A 21,793-nucleotide genomic window follows, 5' to 3' on the forward strand; every position below is an offset into this window, starting at 1 on the left:
CAACAAGCGAAAATTCAGGAACTGGAAACCACGGAACTGGAAACCATGGAAGCGGACATTGCAGAAGCGGAACCAGTTTGAGCGACGAATTGGGGAACAGCGGCGCAGATCAATGATTCGCGCTACTTGACAAAAGCGGCGATGGCGCGTGTATGGAAGGGTTTTATTCTGGATGGCTGACGGCGATACGTAGAAGATGGCGAAGATAACGCGTTCTAGAAACCTAGCATTATATTTACGCAGATACCGCAATTAGTGCTAAATTTTACAGCATATTTGAAAGTGCTGATACGCAAGCAGTATATATAGTGTCACGAACATTTCAATATATATATATATATCATGACCATATAAAGCGAACAAACAATGAAGCCAAGGAAAGCATCAGGTAAATTAGCTGTGGTTGAAATTTATATGTCGAAAAAAAAAAAGAGAAAAGGGAAATGATAGTGAATGAAACAATAACTTGCCGCTGGTCGGAGCCGAACTAACAACCTCCACATTACGCGTGGATTGCACTACCAATTATGCAACAGTCACGGCCATCAATCCGCCCGCTAACTTGGGTATTTATGTTTTACTAGATATAGCCCTGGGACTGTTAGCCAGCACCACTTGGAGCTATGGTGGGCGGATGTGGAACAACCTTCCTTGCATGATAACGTCATGTAACATGTTAACTTAGGAGAGCAGGCACGAGGATAAAATACCCTCGTATGCTACCTAATGACATCAAGCCTATTTCAAGGCGACATATGCTTTCCTCGGCAAAGTACATATAGGTGTGGTTCTTCTGAAGGAGAGAGGGGGATAAGGCGGGTGGGCAAAGCAACGAACGAGGGTATGGAATTGAAAAGAAAGGTGTGCTACTGAACGTCGGCGGAGGAATATGAGGTAGTGTCGTGTGTCAGCCGGTTGACATGTCAATGTAGGTTCCTTTTTTTCGTGGAAGGGGCCTGGACGACGAGATGAGGGGGGGGGGGATTATCTGCTCTGTTGGAGGTTAGTGAACGATTGTCTCTCCGAAAGAGAGAATAAAATTAGCGAGAGAAGATGGTGCTTGTGGAAGAAAAATTGAATAAATATATAGAGTTTTCAACCAATGTACTCTCCGGATCTCGTTCCAAGTGACTTTTGACTGTTCCTTACTCTGAAAATGAGCCTCAAGGGCACACGTTTTGCAATCGTAGAGGACATCAAAGGGAATGCGATGGCTATGCTCCAACAGATTCCAAAAGAAGCCTTCTACTGCTGCTTCCAACGATGGCAGGAGTGATGGAGCAAGTGTGTGTGTGTACAAGAGTCCTACTTCGAAGGTGATCAGGTAAGAATTTCCATAGATCGTAACATTAGCACGCTGAACCACCATTCTGGAAACTTTTTTACTATACCTCGTATGTCGATAATGTGCTCTGTAATTGTATTGTTATATATATTTCATATCGGTAGCCATGCTTCATTTAGTTTTTTTGTTGCACGTCTCTGTTTATGTATAGTAAGATCTACCATGTCAAGGGCTGACAGTATCAATCAATAAAAAAGATTTAAAAGATAATAAATAAATAACATATTACTTGAATGCAACGGGCAGGAAGACAGGACAGCCTCCTCACAAGTTCCGAGTGTACTGCAGGCATTTTTCTCTTCTTTCACACTACCAGCACATGCACATGTTAGCTATTGAAATTACAATGCCCAAAAATAAGTAGTAATTCCACACTCTCAATATTTAATTTCAAGTGCTATTTCTTGAACACTTCGTCAAACTTAAAAACAGTGCAGTCTATATCGATGCTTCTCATAGGTTTTCTCAGTAATAAAATATAGAAAATGATAAGGAATTAGGAAACGATCATTGGGAGCATTATTAAAATTATTTCACTCTTTCTGCATCTGCATTTCGTTTAGCGAAAACTAAAACCGAAAATACTGGCACCATTAATGACCCTGCAGGAATAGTTGCCATTGAAGTATGTAGAACCTGTCCTGCTATATTAGGTTAACACTGACCCAAAGTACACAAATGTAAAGGTTTACAGTAGTGTCCTTTAACAAAGACTACTAAGAGAGAAGTCAAGGGACAAAGATAAATCTAAATCTATTTTATTGTCTTTACAATTCTTCTAAATCATCAATAAGGCGAAGCGAAATACTATTCCACTTCCATTCAGGTTTACGATGATCTCATGAGATGTGCTGCAATGAAAAAAAAAAGAAATGAAAATAAAGTATAGGTTAGTTACAACAGGTAAGAGTGCACGTATTAGCAACAAAAAATGACATATTAAACAGTAATGGTAAGTAGCCCTCTGCGCTGGGAATGTTGGTAGCAGGCCAGAAGCTCCAAAGTTTACATGCTGTTGATTTTGATATTCAGCATGTCTAACAATATGTAGTTTAGCTGGCACAAACTGAGAAGCGTACGCATGACTAGCACCCACACTAAAAGAGATCACTTCACAAAAATGGATATCTTCAGCCTCTTCAGCTTTGAAATAATCAGCTTGAATGCATGCAAAACTGCGCCATTCATATAGCAAATGTCTTCATAAAGAATAATAAGCTTGACAGTAATTGCATGATATTCAAGAGTTAACTTCTTAAAGGGGGCATGTAATCATGGAATTGAAGACGGCCACTGCTCAAAGCTTGCTAATTTGCCATAAATCCTATGACGCATGTTAGTAATCAGCTGGTATCCATCCAGGAAATATGTGTCAAATTTTTTTAGTGTGGCATCTAGAATTGTAAGGAACTGCACAATAAAAAGCCTTTTTTTGGCAATTATTGAATGTGACAGAATTGCATTCACAGTGAATTTCAATGCTGGTCCTTTAGTAACGGCATTCTCAAACTCTACCCTTACAACATGCCCTTGAAATTTCTTTATGTTAGAAAAATCATTTCACGAATACTACCAGGAATTAATGAGTTTAAAATTGATCATTGACGAACTTCTGATGTCTGCTGGCATGATCGGGTTACTGGGGAAATAAGATTACTTATTTTTGTGCCACACTTATAACATCATTATAAGATGACCATCACAAACTAACGAATATAACAGAGTAAATCTAACATGTAATTTATTGATATTAGTGTATAATGAGCAATATGCTTATAACGACAGTGTTTTTGTGCCAGATGCAACTTTGCTACAGCAAAGTATGACTATCTACAGAGAAACCACTTGACTCTCCAACTACTACTATGGATCAGTCCTGCCTCTTCCTGGTAAGTTGCAACAATGTAAAGCCAGTGATCAGCTTTGCAAAAGAAGAGTAATTTATCCTAATCCAGGTTCTGGACACGCATTGTCAAGTGGAACTTCCTACAGAACATTTTCGCATTTGAGTTTCAGCACTTCAAGTAGTAGCTGTGGTTAAGGGTTCAATGGTGCAGCAGCAGCCTAGGCTATTAGTTCCAAACACAGGGCATATGAGTAAAATTACATTAGTACATTCATGCTAAAGTGTGCAATGGTGTGGCTGTACAGCCGTATGCAGCCACATCACTATAGGCGGGTGTAACATGGCCGAATGCAGCACACAAGATAATTCTTGCTCGGCAGAAGGAACCCTGACAGCAACCAGGTGTTTCACAATGCTCACATGAGCGACGCCAGTGGTGTTGAAAGCGTAGGACCTTGGTGATAAACGAGGTGTGACTGACAAGAAACTATTGGCGTTAGTCACCACATAGTGAAGTATGAGGGTGAATCAGAAAGTATTTGCCCCTATTTTTTATTAACCAAAATAAGGTACATGCAGTTAGCTACACATATACGTACTATTCTACACACCTTACACTATTTTTCCACATAGTCCCCACACCGGTTCAAACATTTGTCCCATCACAGCACTAAATTTCATATGCCCTTGTGGTAAAATATGTACGAAACCCCCATCGGGCTGCTGTCTTGGCTTCATCGCTGCATGGGAATCACTGCCCTGCCAGGAACTTTTTCAGCGGACTGAAAACACAGAACTCACTAGGGGCGAGGTCCGGACGGTATAGTACGTGCATTTTGATGCGCATTCGTCCCTTGCTCCATAGAAAACAAATCACACTACGTTGCTCATATGCTGTGGACATGTGAAGCACAACTGCCATCTTCAACAACTGACAGCGGCACCGTGCCGTGGAGCTACTGGCCGATAAGGCCGGGCAGGTCCAAGAAAAGTCCACCGCGGAGAATGGATATCTTGACTTTGCATTTACAGCTGTAATTTGGAGTAAAAAAAATGAAAAATAGGCGTAAAGACTTTCTGATTCGCCCTTGTAAGACATTACCTTGACTTTACTGCCTAGACCAGCGCATACCCAAAACAGCTTAACAGGAAGGCGAGCGTGCTTACAGCGTACATATGAAAACACCCATGCCAGAAGCTAAAGGCAGAACACTGCCCTTGCTTCGCCAATGAGGCAAATGAATGTAGCATTGACAGTGCACCGACATTGCTTCACTTCTTGTGCAGCCAAATGCACTCCCGTGTTTCTGAGTATACTCTAACCCTCAGTGCACGAGCCGTACATACACCATCAGCGGGACAGCACAACAACAGCAGTGCCATTGTTGTGCTATCTGGTATTGATGTGCCTTGACTGTCCGTATAATTGTCATTGCAATAAAGAAGGCTTAACATTGTGATGTGATACACTGTGATGTATGCATGCGGTGCTGTACAGAACTGAACATCTGGTCAACCGAACAGTCATTTTAATAATGAAAATATGCTTTCAGTTATATTGTGCACCATGACAGTGACAGTAACAAAACAAAGCAACAGCAAGTCACTAGGTGCACAGCTGTCAATGTTTTTGGCACACAGGTTAAGAAAGGAATGAAGAAATGGGCAGAAAGAGTGCCAGAAAAAGTGTTGGTGCTCTTTCTGTCTGTAACTAGCTTCCTTTTTCCCCTTCGCACCAAAAGCATCGACAGCAATGCACCAACTAGCCCAACATCATACTTTGCTAAACAGGTGCACATAGAGTGTTTTTGTCATTGAAGGAGCTGAGTATGATACTACAGAACAGCGCAGTGTTTGAAAGGAATGTAAACGTAGCAAGACTGACCAAATAATAAATTTCTTTGCCTAAATTGAGGGAATCAAATAATAGGCTGCCTACACGCAAGCACTATTCGGTTTGGATTTAAAGATTCAAATGTTTGCATACCCTTATTAGCAGATTACATGATCCCAGCAGATATATAAGTCCAAGCAGTGTCATGAACAATGTTATCAGCTGCTTAAAGAAACGCTCTTCCTTTAGCGTTCCACTATGAGACATGTCAAGAGGACCTGCCCAGAACTATGAAGAGGCCTACTTACACTCTTTCGGGATACGGACAGCCTCTTCATCAGCCAGCCTGACTTCGTGCTCCAGATTCCTGAAGCGGTATCTTACATGCAATGATTTGGGCTCACCCAAGCAAGGGTCGTAGAAGCCGGGCAGGTTGCTCTGCACATATGACAGTGAGGGCATGTGGTTATTGCATGACAGTACTTGGGAAAACTATGTGAACATAACACACCTCTCGCCAGGTGGTGCAGGCTAACACTTGCAAAATTATAGTTACACATACATGTACAATACGATCGACTGTTAAAGTGATACAATAAACCACCACTACTATAATCGATGTGCCAAAGCAGACATTTTTTTTCTTTTTCTATGTTCAAGGAAGATATCACTTAACAAAGTTATACAATGTCTATAATAAGTATTAATTCTATAAGCCAATGTGACAGCAATATCAGAAGTGTACTGTATGCCATTAACAGCAACAAAGCAAATAACAACAGTCAAGTTGTAGAGAGCAAATTAAATTTAGCATTTCTTTGGTGACAAATGGCATGCTGTCATTCAGGCCATTCCACACCAGACATCACCACAATAGCTCACCTTGGATGCATCTGTCAACATGAGGTGTGAATCTTTCACAAGGCACTGTAACGGAACTGTGACGTCCACCACTTCCCGAATGGTCGCCTGGGAGCTGCATTAGAACAAGCAGGAACCCACAACCTTCAGTTAGTGCTTGTGTTCGGCTCATGCCTTTAGTGTCCATGTTTCTTTTCATTCACGCTATAAGTTCTGTGAGGGAGAGCACTTGGGATTGGCTGAGCACTGATGTGTCCCCCTTGCAGTGCTGCCAACTCTAGGGAAATTTCAGTAGCGCTAGGGATTTTAGGCATTGTTTAGGGAAGTAGAAAATTTTGTTTCAGTATAGGGAAATTTCGCATTGATACAGTGAAACAGTCGAAATGACAGTGTGTTCTGATTTCAGCTACCACAAATTACCTTCGCATTAGAGTGCAAACTATGACTCACTGATCTTACTGGAGTGCAGTGAACACATCTTGCCAAGTCATACACAGGGTGTGGATGCCCTGGCCTATTGAAAGAAGTACTGCTACTGCCATTTTTCCGTTCATATCTCTAGCTGTCCTATCGATGTCAGTGCACTCTGAAAGCAATATTTATCTATGACCGGTAAAACAAGCGTATGTTGCGACACCAAACAAAGCAGCACAGTCGAATATGGCCGTAAGCAGACACGTATCCTAGCACCTCGCACGACAATGCGGTCGTAGCACTAAACAGGCAACTACGCATACATATATATGTACTAAAATTGATAAGGAACCACACCCATAGGTGCAACAACCATGGACACAGTACCAGTGGTCGTTTGTTCGGGCAAATTTTACTTTCAAGGAAAGATGAAACTTGGCCACGTATCTACGTGCTTCACTGCAAATTACATGTAAGTGCGCAAGTGGGGTGGTGTTACATCAGTATATGGTGTACAAAAAAATTAATTCACATCTTTTACATTAGTGACATGAAATAGCACACTGTTTTGTTACATTGTGTAAGTGAAATCGGGCCTCCCCACCGTCCTCAGAATTGAAATAAAGTTCCATGTAATTGTGCCACTTTGCTCTACGTACAAAACAAGTTCGGACAACAACAAAGTATCAATGTGCTGACGTCTTCTGTGAATATGGCTAATGCAGGAGGCATTCTTGTTAGCATAAGAACTTGTATTGCAACAGCATTATAGCTTGAGTGCAGTGACTTCATTATTTAGATACAGTAAAAGCTCGTTAATTCGGATCTCACAAGACCAGAAAAAATGTCCGAATTATGAGAATGCTGAATTAATTCATGAACAAGAAAAACAACATTAAAATCAAGTTGGAGAAGCATACCTTTATTTACTGAAGTATTTTGCAATAGTCGTCTGCTTTGTCGCTCAGATTCCGGCTGACATCACAATTTTTCTTAACTCTTCCAAGTGGCCAACAGCCCGCAAATTGTCGGAAGTGCTCCATCAAACGTCATCCAATATCAAAAGCGCCTCCGTGACTTCTCGTAAGCTGCAATGAGGTCATGGCTGCACCTCCTCTCATGACTTGTCTGAATCATAGTCTTCCCAAGCGCCCATGGCATCATTAATAGTTTTTTCATTGGTCAGGAGACCAGTCGTGGCGACACAATCATCAATCACCATGTAGTCCTGAAGGGTCACATCTGTGGGAAGGACAGTGTCGAAGGTCGAGGAGTCATGATCAGTGGGCTCAACTGACACCTCGTCGGCTACTGCCGCATGCTCGGGCCTCACAAGACCATTGTGCCGAAAACAGTTGTTGATGACTTGCGGAGGTATATTTTTCCACACGTGGGAGATGATGTGCACTGCGCCGAGTAAGCCCACTTCATGCAGGTTTCCATCTTCTGAGCATAAGACAATTCGCTGTAACAGGTGCTTTCGGTACTTCGACTTCATGCAGTGAATGATACATGTAGGTCACATGTAGTGTTGGGAGGCAAAAAAACTACCTTGACGCTCTTCAGTTTGACTGTACAGTTATGTGCACTGCAGCTCTCAACAACCATAATTATCTTGCGCTCCTTAGACGTGAAGTGCCAGTCTAACTGCTGCAGCCAGCCTCGAAAAATGACCGAGGTCGTTCAAGCCTTCCTGAGAAGTTCGCTCTGTACTCGACAGGAAGGCTTTTGATGTTTTCAAAACAATGTGGCTTATGCGCCTTGCCGATGACAACAAGTGGCAAGCGCTCTGTGCCAGTCATGTCGGCAGCAAGAAGCACAGTTATCTTTGGCTTGCACTTTTTGCCATCAATGCACGGGTCCCCTTGAGAAGTCACTGTCTTGTCGGGCAGAGCTTTGAAAAATAGAGCAGTTTCGTCTGCATTGAACACGTCACTTGGTTCATGTGCAGCGATGTGCTCAAGCAGCTTCACATTTTTCCACTAGGTGGTCACGCTTTCATCAACGCTGGCCTTTTCACCGCACACTCTTCTGAAGCTCTGAACGAGTCAATGTTCATCATTTCAGCGTACCTCTCACCTTGTGCCATGATGAGAAGTCCACTCAAAGGCATATGCGCATTGTGACAGTCAGTAACCCACTGGAGCAAAGCTTCTTCGAGCTGGGGATGAGCTGCGTCTCGCAACCGCTTTCTTGATGCATGAAACTCCTCGCTTTCGAAGGCTTGAAGAATCTGTTCATCTTTACGTACGTTCCAAACGTGCTCTGCTTCACATTGTACTTGGTCATAACATGCTGTTGCAATTTGCCGTTCTTCAAAGCCTGCAAAATTTCCACCATAGTCGCCAAGTTCTTGGCTTAGTACTTCTGCCGCTTTGCCGGCGTTTCCATCACTGTAGCGCATGATGGTGGTAGCACGCAAAACACAGTCACAATGAAAAAAAGAAAACTCCGCAAGAAGGGATGATACAAACTCAACAACACAAGGGAAAATGGCATCGAAGGCGCAGTGGAGCGAAGAAAGAAGACACCAGCGTTCGATGATGCTGCGATCGCCCCCACTAATTGATGATGATGGCAATGCCCCTCAGGTTTTGATTTCACTCCTGTGGTGCCAGAGCTGCTTTACCACACTTTCGTGTAGCGGCAGCCATCAGCATTTGTCCGAACTAAGCGGTGCGGGGCCAAATTCTGACAAATTAACAAAGGTTTGGTCCATAGACTAACATGCACTTTGGCCGGGACCAATAGAGCCGTCCAAATTATCCAAATTTCCGAATTAACGGGAGTCGCATTAACGAGCTTTTACCGTATTTTAAGAGGAGCTTAGAAATAAATTTAAACAAAACACTTGTAGTCCACTTTCTCAATACATTACAAGCAAACATTTATCCCTGAGAAATAATATTGAAAAACTAATTAACAACCACATTTTGTAAAAATCTAGGGAAATCTAAGGATCCTTTAATCCAAATTAGGGGAACACTAGCTTCGGAAGTTGGCAGCATTGCTTTCTTGGCAACGGATTAGATCAGGTATCCACGTTGAATGAGACATTTACAGCGCTCGTGGCAGGGGCCGTGTTTCTCCCCTTAGTATTAACGTTCCTCACCTACAACCATAGGGTGGCACAGTGCAGCCCTCTGTTAAAGGGAACACCCCAATGTTTAGCTTGCACTTAGCTGGTGCTCTAGCTATTAGTGGCTTATTAAATTAGGTGAATGCGCTACACAGTGGCGTAGAAATGTGATGGTGTCACCGACCACGAGTCACCATTTTCAAGAAAACAAATTAGGCAAACTTCATGTTTGCTTATGCTAGTACCTCCTCCCGACCCAAGTACCACTGATTACACGAACTGTACTGTGCTGCGTTGTGCTGGTTCCCAACTTTCGACATAACTGCATACATCCGCAGAATAGAACTTCAAATTTACAAGGAGCAGTAGCCACCTAATCCACAATGGGCAGGCAGACTTACACGTTGTTCTCTTGTTCCTCAGAGAAGTTTCCATAGAGAGCTTCAATGATGACAAGACCACCCTTTGCTTCCTCGGTGCTTTTGGTCCTCAGGTACGTCTCGCTCATCAGCGCCACCTGCATTCACAAATACACAACAGCAAAATTACAATCGCAGTCAAACTGCCACTTCCAGTCAAATTTCCACTAAATATGATAGGTAAGATGTCTTGCATTTGCAAGAAGCAAGAATTTCCAGCTTCAGAGTATTTGTAAAAAACAGAAATGTGCAGTTTCAGGGCATTTAATGCCCTGAAACTGCCCAGTGAGTTATGAGGGTTATATTGGAGGTATATCTGGGTTAACTTTGTCCACCTGAGGTTAGGGGTGTGTGATTAGTAGTGTCCGAGACTGATACGAATACGAATTGAATAGTGCCCGAAGCAAATAGAATTGGATACTTTTGGAATACTGGTTTGCAAATAATGTGCAGCCTTCTTACTATTAACAGGCTCCAAACCACCGTTGATAACACAAAAAACAACTGCGTGCTCTCTTTCCAGGCTCTTCTAGTTCCTTCAGCACACGTCATGCACATGACATCGCCAGGATAAAAGCTGTCAATTCATTCATACATGAAAACATCAGTTCCAATCTATTTGATACCTCACCTTTGCCACGTATTTGCATACACGCCCTTCCTCGTTATCTTACTTGCTTGTCATGCACAATTAACAGATTTAATCTGTTTTAGCGTGTTTTACACCACACATGAGGCAGCACCAGCCTATAACCAAGAAGCACTGTATCCTGATAAGTACAAAGTTATGGTGTTTTCAAACACGAAAAAATGTCAATGTGGCATTCAGCACTGAATTAGTGCCAATATATCTTTGAAGAAGTATGTGGCAACAAGGAGACGGTGCCTGAGGAGAGAGCAGCAAAGGTGAGACAGAAACTGCTCACTCGTCTTTGAGATTAGAGTGGATTAGGGGCCTTTTAATACAAAAAATTGTCACGTCCTGATATAAAAAACATCAGGAAGTTTCTGCCTTTAAACTGCACATTATAAAGCAAGCTTTATAAAGGGAGCATTAGAAGCAACTAAGCACTCCTGCATCTGAACCTGCACCTGGGTTCTGCATCAATAAATACAGTACCACACCACACTCACTCCCAAATGCCATGCCTAAACAACACATAATTACGAGTGATTGTGTTTAGCCTGAGGAGTCTGGCTGTCAGAGTGAAACAGCATGCTCTAGCAAATTACGTCCACTGTGGATATTTGTACACTGTGCATATTTGTTTCACTTTCCTCTCGAATTGTGTACAGTTGACTATGTGAAGTATTAGAAAAACATTAGAAAGATATTACGCTTTGAATAGTGACCATTCGATTCACGAACCAAATCGAACAGGGCTATACTTGATTCGTTATTTGAAAGCTTTCAATACTTGTACGCTCCTGCTTGGGGTTTATTGATGTGCACAAAAAGCACACTACATAAGTGTTTTCTTGCACTTCCCCCCTATTAGAATGAGGCTGCAGCGACATCATGCTCGCCAGCAGAATGCCATAGCCAACACAGTGGGAATGTTTGCAAAAAGGGTTACATCAAAAGCAAACAATACTGACAGCATGCCCACTAAAGTCGTATTTCTTGTTCTTTTTCAGTCCTCTGAGCTGACCCTAGTTTCTTCGCTCCCTTCCTCCTGCTATACTTCTCACCTACCAAGCAGATGCTACACAACTGTCACATCTTTTAAACGGTGCATGAAGAACAGACTGCAAATAAAAAAAAGCAAGCACCGATCGAGAAACATACCGCAGCCTCGGCTTCCTTCTTCCTCTCTGCCAGCTTGGCCGCATTGGCCTCACGAGCTCTCTTCGCTTCTCTGGAATAAACGAAACACTGTAAGTAAGGCGGTGCACCGCATTTTCACAGCACCAATCAAGCACAAACGACACTGGGCAAACATGGATGGGATTGGGTTGATCAATCGTTTGATTGGGTCATGCAGTTTAATGTCCCAGAGCAACACTTGGGCTGTGGGAGATGCCGTAGCGGAGGAATCCAGATCAATCTCGACAGCCAGGGGTTCTTTAACGTGCACCTAAATATATGAGTGCACGAATGCTTCTCGCATTCCGTCACCATCACAGTGTGGCTGCGGTGGTTAGGAATTGAACCCATGACAAGCTGAACAGAAGTGCACCATAGCCACTGGTCCCATGTGGTAGGTGAACACTGGAGTATACTCCGATGCTCCTTCTCTGACACTCTTTGTGAATAATAATAAATAGTTCTGGAGTTTACCATGCCAAAAACACGACCTGATTATGAAACACACTGTAGTGAAGCAACTCCGGATTAATTTCAACCAGCTGGTGTTCTTTAACATACACCTAAATCCAAGTGCACAAGTGCCTTCACATTTCAACCACATTGAAATGCGACTTCCGTGGCCAGCATCAAACCTATGACCTCTAGCTCAGCCCTACAGTCTCAGTGAATTAGCCAGTGCTGATGTCACGAGGGGTACCACAGTCTAAAATAGGTGGCACCACTACGATTTTCCATTTTCGTAATTTCCTTGCTTACAAAAGTTCTGCTCTGACCATGAATGACAAATTTGTTATTACAGAAGCCTAATCTTTCAATCTAGCTCAACTCAACTTTTTTCTTTAGTGTCCCTTTAACTGCTGTCACAGTAAACAAAAAAATTAAGTAGGAGAGAGAAAGGCCCACCTTTGTCTCTGTCGTTCTGTGTAAGGCACAATCACAAAGGTCTGGAGAATGTACCATGCCACGAGGGGCGTCACTGTACCGTAGAATATGGCAATGGGAAGGGGCTCTTCCGACAGGAAAATGGGGAATACGTAACTCTGCGTGGCCCGATTCAATCTGCATGAGAAACGGCGCACAAGATAATAGTAATTGTTTAGCACTGAGCGTGCACGGAATGCTAGGGCTGCACGTGCTGCAAGTGTACAAAAGTATTGCTGCCAGTCTAATGCACTGCTGCTTGTTTTGGTCACCTCATACTAACAACACCACATGTGTGGCATCTTGCTCATACACCATCAGCACCAGATAGGTGTGGTGCTTTTGGTCACTACCTATGGGAAGCCATTATAATACCCGAAACAAGTGAACATTTCTCACTCCCGAGTGAGTAATGACAACTCTTTGAAAAACACTCAGGTGATGACAGAGTCCAAAGAAAAGAGGTCTGTACTTGTGTATATTAGAATGACACAAGATACACGATATTATAATACAGTGTCCACATTTGTGTTAAATACAACCATGAACAATCAGAAAAACGTTCAATTTTGTTTTGTTCGTTTGACCGTTTGATCTGCACGTGGCACAAATCCACTGCAACAGTAAATCTTCAAATGGGCGCTCTTACACTATGTAGGTGTAACAGTAGAATCACGTCAGCTTTGACAGTCTGACTGTAAAACCATGACTGACCAACCCGGTCTGACCAGCCAGTTTATCTGGATTGATTGAGTCTGATTGACTGATTGATGATTAATTGATTGACTGATTGAACAACAAAATGGCTAATACACCAAAGCAACCCAAGAGCTATGGTAGATGCTGTAGTTGAACTGTCCAGATTGATTTCAACCATTTCTGCTGCTTCAGTGAGCATGCAAAGCTTGACACGAGTTTTTCTTTATTCCATATATGTACATGTACAAAGGGATGAGGCTGTGGCAACCGGGAATCGAACCCTTGACCCTGTGCTAAGCAGCAAGGCACTGTAGCCATAAACCTCCCCCCCCCGAGTGGGTCTCCATCTAAACTGGCCTTCACAGAAACTATGCTAACTTAGAAGAGCTATGCTATGAGTGACTTTTCTGTGTCTTTTTCTTCAAGAAAGTGTGCAATTTCTATTTATATGGTAGGATATCAGACTAAATTTTGGCTGCAATATGCTGATGGTGATCAGCAGTATGGAAAATGGACCCAAGTAAGATTTCTAGGAGGCTCTCCTACAAATATACATGTACACAATCTCCCTCAATAATGCCACATATAAACACTTCAGTCTAGATCAAAAGCTCACCTCAGTTTGAGTGTTATTCCTGTAGGAATGCCTATAACCATTGTTGCCCCAACTGTATTGTGTTGGGATATTTTCCTCTCACAGCCGTATTCTACAATTGCTCCAAAGGTGCCTACTCTGGAAAGAGAGAAAATAAATAAGATAATAAACCTAAAATTCAGTAATGAAGGGTTTTCACCGAACTGGTCCATAAAGACAGCAGACTACTGTTCACAGATCAATTTCCAGTGCAAGTGTTTCTTTCAAACAATTCCATTAAAATTTCAGTTGCCTGCAACTAAACCACACACTTCAAAAGATTGCCTGCATTCGACTCACTTACGGACACCTGACTGGTAGTCTTCAAGTGCCCTGCAGTGCTCTTGCAGTGTGGCTTGCATTCACCTGGTTGAAATCAAGCGCTCGGAACACATTCACCTGGTTCACTCAGAGCGCCGCACTCTCCACGGAACTCTCAGAGGTGCTCGCACCTTCTTGTTGAGCACGCAACCAAGATGTGATAGAACCTCGATCACGTCCCAATTGCTATCTAACCCATTGAACACTTGGCTTAAGCATACTTTCTCTGACTCCAACGTTGAGAGGCCTCTAAATTGCTGTAAACTGATTGGGAGTGAGGGAGCAACCAGTCGAATGTACCATATAGACGAAGGCATTGATTTGTGCAAGTTGGTCTGTCACACTGGGAACCTCAACAGCACTAAAGAGACAGGGACAGGCATAGTAATGTTGCATGTAGCTCTGCCATAATGCAAACAAAACGAACCAAATTTGTGATGGAAAGCTACACGGCATGTTTGCAGGCACCAAGCTCGTCTCGACACCAGCGATCTTTGTCGACTAATGTGCTTGACACACTTTGCCTGAGACGCTCATGGACCACTTTACTATGAACTAAACATACATGACCTAATATTGTTGTTCAATTTCTTCTGAACGAACATAATTATCTTTTTGCATGAGCTTAGACACTGCCTAATGAAGGATCTTTCGCTGTGCACAGTATAGTAATCACATGGTAGTCATGTGATTACTGTAAGCACATGGTAATCAGAAATCCTGAGTGAGTACAAAATATGAAAGAAAAGTGTTTACCACGAGATTCCTGCACCAAAAGAAAGAAAAACAAGACAGGTAAAGTTTAGAGGCAGTTGTCTGGGCATTTACCATCAAGCCAAACTACAGTGACCCGGTGGTGCTGTTGTCTGTGCCTTAATGGTAGCTTCAACACGCTGCATGGTTGCTTTCCAAACCATGTGACTGCGCTCAAGTAACATAAGTGCATGTCGTGAATAGAAAACAAATGCGCAACCCTGCACACAGTGGAAGCATGTACAGTGACTCCAGAATCAGTTGTTTGACATCGCCCGCATATAATGTTTTCAAACACTTGCTTAAGAAATGTTTACCAAAGGCTACACTTCAGCCACACACATTTAACTTCACGTGCACATCAGTCGTAATGTTCCCCCCATTTTCACAAAATTTGCTGTCAGTGGCTGCTATAGCTCTTCCAGGACAGCGAACTAAATTCTACAGCATTTGTGAAACACACTTAATGCTGTGTTGCTGGAAACAAACTTTTGAGGAAAGGCCTTCCGTCCAGTTGCTGTGCTTAAAGGGTCCTTTGTTGGCCTCCTTGTTGACCCTTAAGAGTGTATATTCCTTGGAGTGCAGAAGCGTAGAGGTCAGATGCCCACAACACCATATCGGCCAATATGGTTTCGTGGGCAGAACTTGTACTGGATTGTTAGTTTGTCACCGAGTGTACCAAATGGTTTAGAAGCAAATAAATGGGCTCATATTAAAGGGTGAATAACACGAAAATTTCTAGCTCGAATTGCATGTTAAACAGTTCGCATGCCACAGGAAGGTGGAAAAATTCTATCACATTCGGTGTGGTAGAAAATTTACATTTGCATTTTTATATGTCACAGTTGAGCCATACAGCAGCATGGCAACACTAACTGGTGATGAACAGAAACCACAGCACCCATAGAAACAGCTCCCTCGGGAATAATGGAAGCTAATCTCAAATGTCATAGCTTCGTGTGCTGCGAGCGCTGGAAGTGATTGGCATGAGATGGAAATCTGCCATGGTGGCTACGTGTCATTGGTGATCAGGCCGAGATAGCCTCTGCATATGTCCTCTAATTTGTGCTGCTTTTATCGTGCTATTAAACGAATTGTGGGCCAAAATCAACGCCAACCCTTTTGTTGCATGGTTGGCTGACAAAGCGTACAGGACAAGATGTCAGATACAGTTTTGGGTTGTTTCAGAGCAGACGACACAACGTTGATCCTGAACTTCATGACATCCCACAATGCATGGCAAAACAGCAGTCGCTATAAGTGGGCGGGGCTCGGAAGCGGCGATCTCAAACTGAAATTTTTAGTTAAAATGTGCACTAAGAGCACAGTTTTTGTGTGTGCTACAGTCAAATCCAGTTATAGCTATTCGAGACATGATGAATTATCTGTTATAACGATCACATTTTACTGCATTGTACATGATTTTCCAACCCAGCCTATTGAAGCTGTGTCCAGACTTAACAAACATTTTTAAAAGTGCAGTACTACTACAACGAGCACTTCAAACCCAATAGCAGTAAAAGGAGGGCACATGCGAAGTTCCGAAGCATGGAAGTGTCACCGATCTGGGCACACGGCAGCCATTCAGAGCTGTTTCTGACGTTTCTGAGGCGGTTTGAGCACTCATTTTGCCCACCATGCATGTCCCGTGTATGAGACCATTAACGAGGCCTAGTATGCATTCCTTAATCATACGCATGTGCACACGTCGTGCACCGAGACATGTAGAAAAACCATTTGTGTTTTGGGAAAGCTAGCGAAAAGGAAGGCGGTAAGATGAAAAACCTTGAAAGTTGAAGGGGGCACTTAGGGCCAGCGAAAGAGCGGGGGTCTATCTAAAGCTCTGAAATCCTGCCAGTAAACATATTAGGCATTTCAGAGCTCATACTGTGACTGGAGACAACGCATGTGCATGTGTAAAAGGAACACATATGCAACTCGTAACAGTGGCGAGTTACGAGTTGCGGCACTGTGTTACTGGCGAGTTACTGTTGCGGCCCTCTCTCAAGACCTCAGAGATAAAAACGAGTTGCGGCACTGCGTGTTTGTTTGTTTATTTCTTTCTTTACATCTTCCTGATACATCTTGGAGGCTATGCCCTTTCTCTACGAGGTGTTCTGCCGAGAAGCGGCACCAGGTAACGTTTGAAACGTGGCGGCCATGACGTTCATTGGTGCTTGCAGTACCAAAAAGCATAGCCTTTGAGATTCGGAGACCAACATCGCAGCAGGTTGTGATGCGCTTCGCGCGTGCATTTTAGAGCGCAGTTCTTGTTCGTGCGGCGAAAGTCAGCGGCGCAAAGGCGCTTTTATAGTCCGACATTTTCGGCGTGCATCGCCTGCTGCTAGTCACGCTACACCACTTGCGCTGCGCTAGCCGAAATTCCGTCCCCTCTAGACTTCAACGTGCGCGCCGTCGGCTGTTCTCTTTGGAGCATACGCAGAATGATCCCCAACCTGCGTACAGCTTTGAACACTGTGAACGGCTGTCTGCAATCATTGGCGAAGCGGCGTGGGCGCCTTTATTATTATTTTTTTTTTCATCATGCAGTGTAATGCGGGTCGGCACGACGAACTCACGGATGGAACAAGAGCCATCTCAACGTCGGGCATGTTGGACTGCGTTGGCCGCGTCCGGTTATGTTGGCTGCGCCAGTGATTCGAACTACAGACGTTGCTGTTTTCGCCAACGTGACGTAGTGTGTGTGCACGCTATGTCAGACTACATATGCACCTTAACTGAGCGATTTTTTTCTGACTTTCATTAGTTCAAATTTTGTATAATTCGAATTTTTGTAGCATTCCCACGGAATTCGAATTAACAAGCTTTTACTGTCACTGGAAAACCACGTCACGGCCCCTGCCTAATACAAATTATTGAAGAGAATGCTCCCTCAGCTGTACACTGATATAATCAATGGAAGAAGTGGTAATTTGTCTGCGAGGCCCTTTCTGAAGGATGTGCTTCTGATCTGTACTTACTTTATGCTCCCTTTTAATCGACCTTCGTCAGGGAACTTGTAGGTGTAGCTCACCATGCCAAATGTATTTGGGATTCCAAACTAAAAGTGAGAGACAAATGTCAGATAAGAACAAGATTAATATACAAAGACGAAATCACTGACAATGAAACATACATTCAGTGAACCATCTGAACTTGCACTGTGGAGCAAGGTATGGTAACTCGGGAACTAAAGAGCTTTCCGTGTTCCAGTACAACCAAATGGAGGTTCAAAAAAGGCAGCAAAAGATGTACAAGGCACTGCTTTGTTTGTGAATTCTTTACATTAAGTTGCTCTCACTTTTCTGATCTTGAAAAATGCTTACGAGAGTGAGTTGAACATCAACAACTAAAAGAACTGAATTAAGCCAAAACATATAGACAAGCTCTATTACAGATTTTAGAGGAAATGTAGAATATTTTGATTCACAACATCTATGATACACACTATAGCGAAAACTGATCAACATATTAATTTATTCATTCCTCCACTCGTACGTTACATTAATGATGCTGAATGACTTGTATTGCATATAAAATTGAGGAATGAAGCTGAGTTGCAAGATACATGTAATCCTCTTTTGTCTCTTTGTGCTGCTCACGCATGAATGCAAACGACTTTGCACATTCATAATACATGCACGCATTGCAGCTATGAGCATGACAATGTGCTGAGCAATGCACAGTCAACCGATTCTTTAGTTGTACCGCATGAGCGTCGACTGGCCAACCGGCCAGCACCTTCCAACGGTGCAAAGCAATGAGATCACCAAGAGTAGCCTATGCACACCAAATTCACTTGAAGCACAAGTTTCGTCTGCTGGGCTCTTCATACCAGCACGACACAGCTCCTGCCACAATTTGGCGCAAGCTTCCCAGCTTATTGGAGATAGCCGGAGTGTGTTGCCCTGGCTTGCATCCTGTTTTTGAGTTAATTGCGACAGGGGCTGTGTCGTGCCGGTAGGAAGAGCCTGGCAGGCAAAACTTGAGTTTCGTGAGTGAAGTTTGTGCGCCTGATCTACTCTTGCTGGTCTCATCGCTTCGTGCTGTTATAAGGAGCTGAACAGCCAGCCAGTTGTCGCTCAGGCAATACTCTTAAACAATCGGTCGACAGTACATATAGCTAATATGAATAGTGCTGGCATTATGCCACACCAAGCAGCCAATGTTTTAAGAGGTGTTTTTTTAAGAAACTGAAGATAAAAGGTCACCAATGTGTCTATACCTAGTGAATCTGGCACTGAGAATAGTCACAAAGGGCTTCTAAGTCAAATGAAATGAAATTAGGTTATGATCTTAGTAATCACAGAACGACAAACTCTTGCATAGCTCACCTCTAAAAACTATGAGATTGCAATAGCATTCCAGCTTTATTGTGCACTATGACATGATTTATAAGTCTCGATACAGTACGTTTATTCTGCTTAGGCCTGTGATGGTTTGGGTGCTTTTGGTATTCTGTAGAAGAGTCACTGCTTGTGAGAGCGAGTAGGGGATGGTGTGTGCCAAAGTACAATAAATATATTCCCTACTGCAAGTTTTGTATGCCTCTTACAAATACTTAATCAATCGCATCTTTGCTCCTTGTGGTGGATATTAAAGTGGCCCTGAAACGCTTTTCTAACTGATCATACAATGGCCTCACTATTGAAGGACTTCATCTCACAAATCTCATCGAGCAAACGTTTTTCGAATCCTTCAAGTATCAGCGGAGTTAGTGCATCTACACATGGCCTTCTCTCTCTTTTCATTTCTGCTAGTGCGCTGGAAGCTACACAGGGGAGCATCCAAGGTGGAACACCTTGGCCAAAAGTTGAGTGTGCCGGCTGAGAAAGGGCTTGTCACGGCAACCTGTGGCAGCTGCAGAACACTAAGCTACACAGCATGCTCCTGTTGTCTCAGAGGCCACATGCAGTGGATGCAGCATCACACAAGGGTTGTGTGTAGACTGGCAGTGCAAAGTTTAAATGATTTATCTGTCACAAAATAAATGGACTGCGCACAATTCAAGACAAGGACGTATAGTAAGGGACATGCACAAGCGCTAACTATCAACTAACTTTATTCTTCGCCGCTCGTCAATATGTCTTTAATCGCACATGTGCGAAACATGTATACACATTCTCACTATCACAGATTAGAGTAAGCCGCACAAAAAACATTTCCCACTATTCGTTAAAGAAATAGATGTGTTACTTACGCAAGCCTTCCCTCTAAGAGATATATAGAAAGCTTCCTTAAGCTCCCGGGCAGTGGTATTTTGGCTTTTACCCAAGATCTTAATTTTTTTAAATATAGAACAGTCATTCAAGCTTGACAATTTGCAGTCAAGTGCACATTACCACTATTTTTAATTGAAAGTTCATTTTCGCTTACGCGATCATTAATACAATGTCCAGTTTGCCCAACATCCGACTTTCCACAAGTTAGCGGAATCTCGTAGACAACGCCGACCGTGCATTTCACATACCCCGAAACGTGCTTTCTGCCGCAACTTTCGAATTCTTTTTTTTTTTTTTTTCCAGAAGAGATTTTGGTACAAAGCTCAGCCAGCTTGTGCGGGGCGGAAAAACGATCGGCACGTTGGGCCTGCTGGCTACCTTTTTCAGGTTGTGGGATAGGAGATGCATATATGGCAACACTTCTGGGCAGCTCCTACTTAGCCGCCAGGTGTTTACCCTGGAACGGGCTGCTTTTGTTTCACATAGAAGAACCTCTGCTCTTGCCGTTACGACCGTGCAAGGGTATCTGTCATTAACCAGTCGCCGAACTTGATCATTAAAACTACTCTGCATTGCGTGTGGTCATGATTTCCTGAGAGCGGATCCCACGCCATGTTTAGCAATACCCCTCTTAACCAACCTAGACTGCGCAGAATCATATGGAAACAGTGTCTTTCGTAGTCTGGGGCTATATGCCCAATATACATGGTCACCTAAAAACAGGCACAAATCTAAATATTGCACTGAATTGTCAGACGGTAACTCGTAGGTGAAGGACAACTCCTTCCCACATTGCCGAAACACGTCAAGTATAGAAACAACAGACTTGTCTAAGGCCACACGGGACTTCTTTAAAGGGATTCAGAAATCATCTACGTACCTAAAAACTTTGAGAACAATACTCTCACCAAGAACACTATTCAAACAACGGTCAACGTTCGTTAAGATGATGTTGCACAAAACAGGTGCAACACAAGAGCCAATGCAAATCCCTTGCTTCTGCAGATAAAATATGTTCTCGAATTAAACAGAGGTAGAACTAAGAAAAAATTCAAGTAAAATCATAAAATTATCAACAGACAGGCCTGCGGAACTCTACAAAGTAATAACCCCACTGACTTCAATGCAGTTACGAAGAGAAGCAAACAAATGCCCATGTGCAATTGAATAGAATAAATTTACATCAGCAGACAGGAAGTACTCAATAGAATTCTGTTCCTGCAGATATCACACAACTTCATCTGAATGCTTGGTGGCAAAGGGATCAATGACTGTCAGCCCCTTTAAGTGCTTAACCCTTTCAGGGTCAATGACGTAAATATACGGTGCCGCGAACAAACCCAAAATGGTCGATGCCATATATTTACGACGCCATCTGTACATTTAAATATCGCGCCAATTTCCTAACTTTTTCTTTCCAGGCATGTGCTGCCACTATGTGGGAATACAGGGAATTTTTTTCTTGCACCTCCCTCTCTCGGTTTTCATTGCATGGTTTGTTTTAGAGCTAGTTTGCTCCGGCACATTTATATACTACGGCTCGTTCATCGGCGCGCACGTGCCGATGAACGAGCCATAGTATAGCAACATGCCGTAGTATGCCGTAGTATGCCGTAGTATAGCAACATGCCGGAG

At 43.1% G+C, this 21,793-nt stretch overlaps 1 protein-coding gene across 1 annotated transcript in view; it reads right to left on the reverse strand.

The window, feature by feature from the left end:
- Positions 1–2,087: 2,087 nt before the first annotated feature.
- LOC135900884 (dnaJ homolog subfamily C member 11) overlaps positions 2,088–21,793 on the reverse strand; it is a 50,078-nt gene continuing 30,372 nt past the window's right edge. Inside the window, exons 10-17 of the mRNA XM_065430479.1 lie at positions 17,918–17,997; positions 13,845–13,961; positions 12,512–12,667; positions 11,588–11,657; positions 9,781–9,896; positions 5,908–6,001; positions 5,334–5,463; positions 2,088–2,196 (exon numbers count right to left, since the gene is read on the reverse strand). Of these exons, the coding sequence (XP_065286551.1) occupies positions 2,174–2,196; positions 5,334–5,463; positions 5,908–6,001; positions 9,781–9,896; positions 11,588–11,657; positions 12,512–12,667; positions 13,845–13,961; positions 17,918–17,997 (786 nt within the window). The 3' untranslated portion in view covers positions 2,088–2,173. The remainder of the gene's footprint in view (positions 2,197–5,333; positions 5,464–5,907; positions 6,002–9,780; positions 9,897–11,587; positions 11,658–12,511; positions 12,668–13,844; positions 13,962–17,917; positions 17,998–21,793) is intronic.

The sequence above is a fragment of the Dermacentor albipictus genome, chromosome 2 (genome assembly GCF_038994185.2).
Source record: "Dermacentor albipictus isolate Rhodes 1998 colony chromosome 2, USDA_Dalb.pri_finalv2, whole genome shotgun sequence".
Taxonomy (NCBI): domain Eukaryota; kingdom Metazoa; phylum Arthropoda; class Arachnida; order Ixodida; family Ixodidae; genus Dermacentor; species Dermacentor albipictus.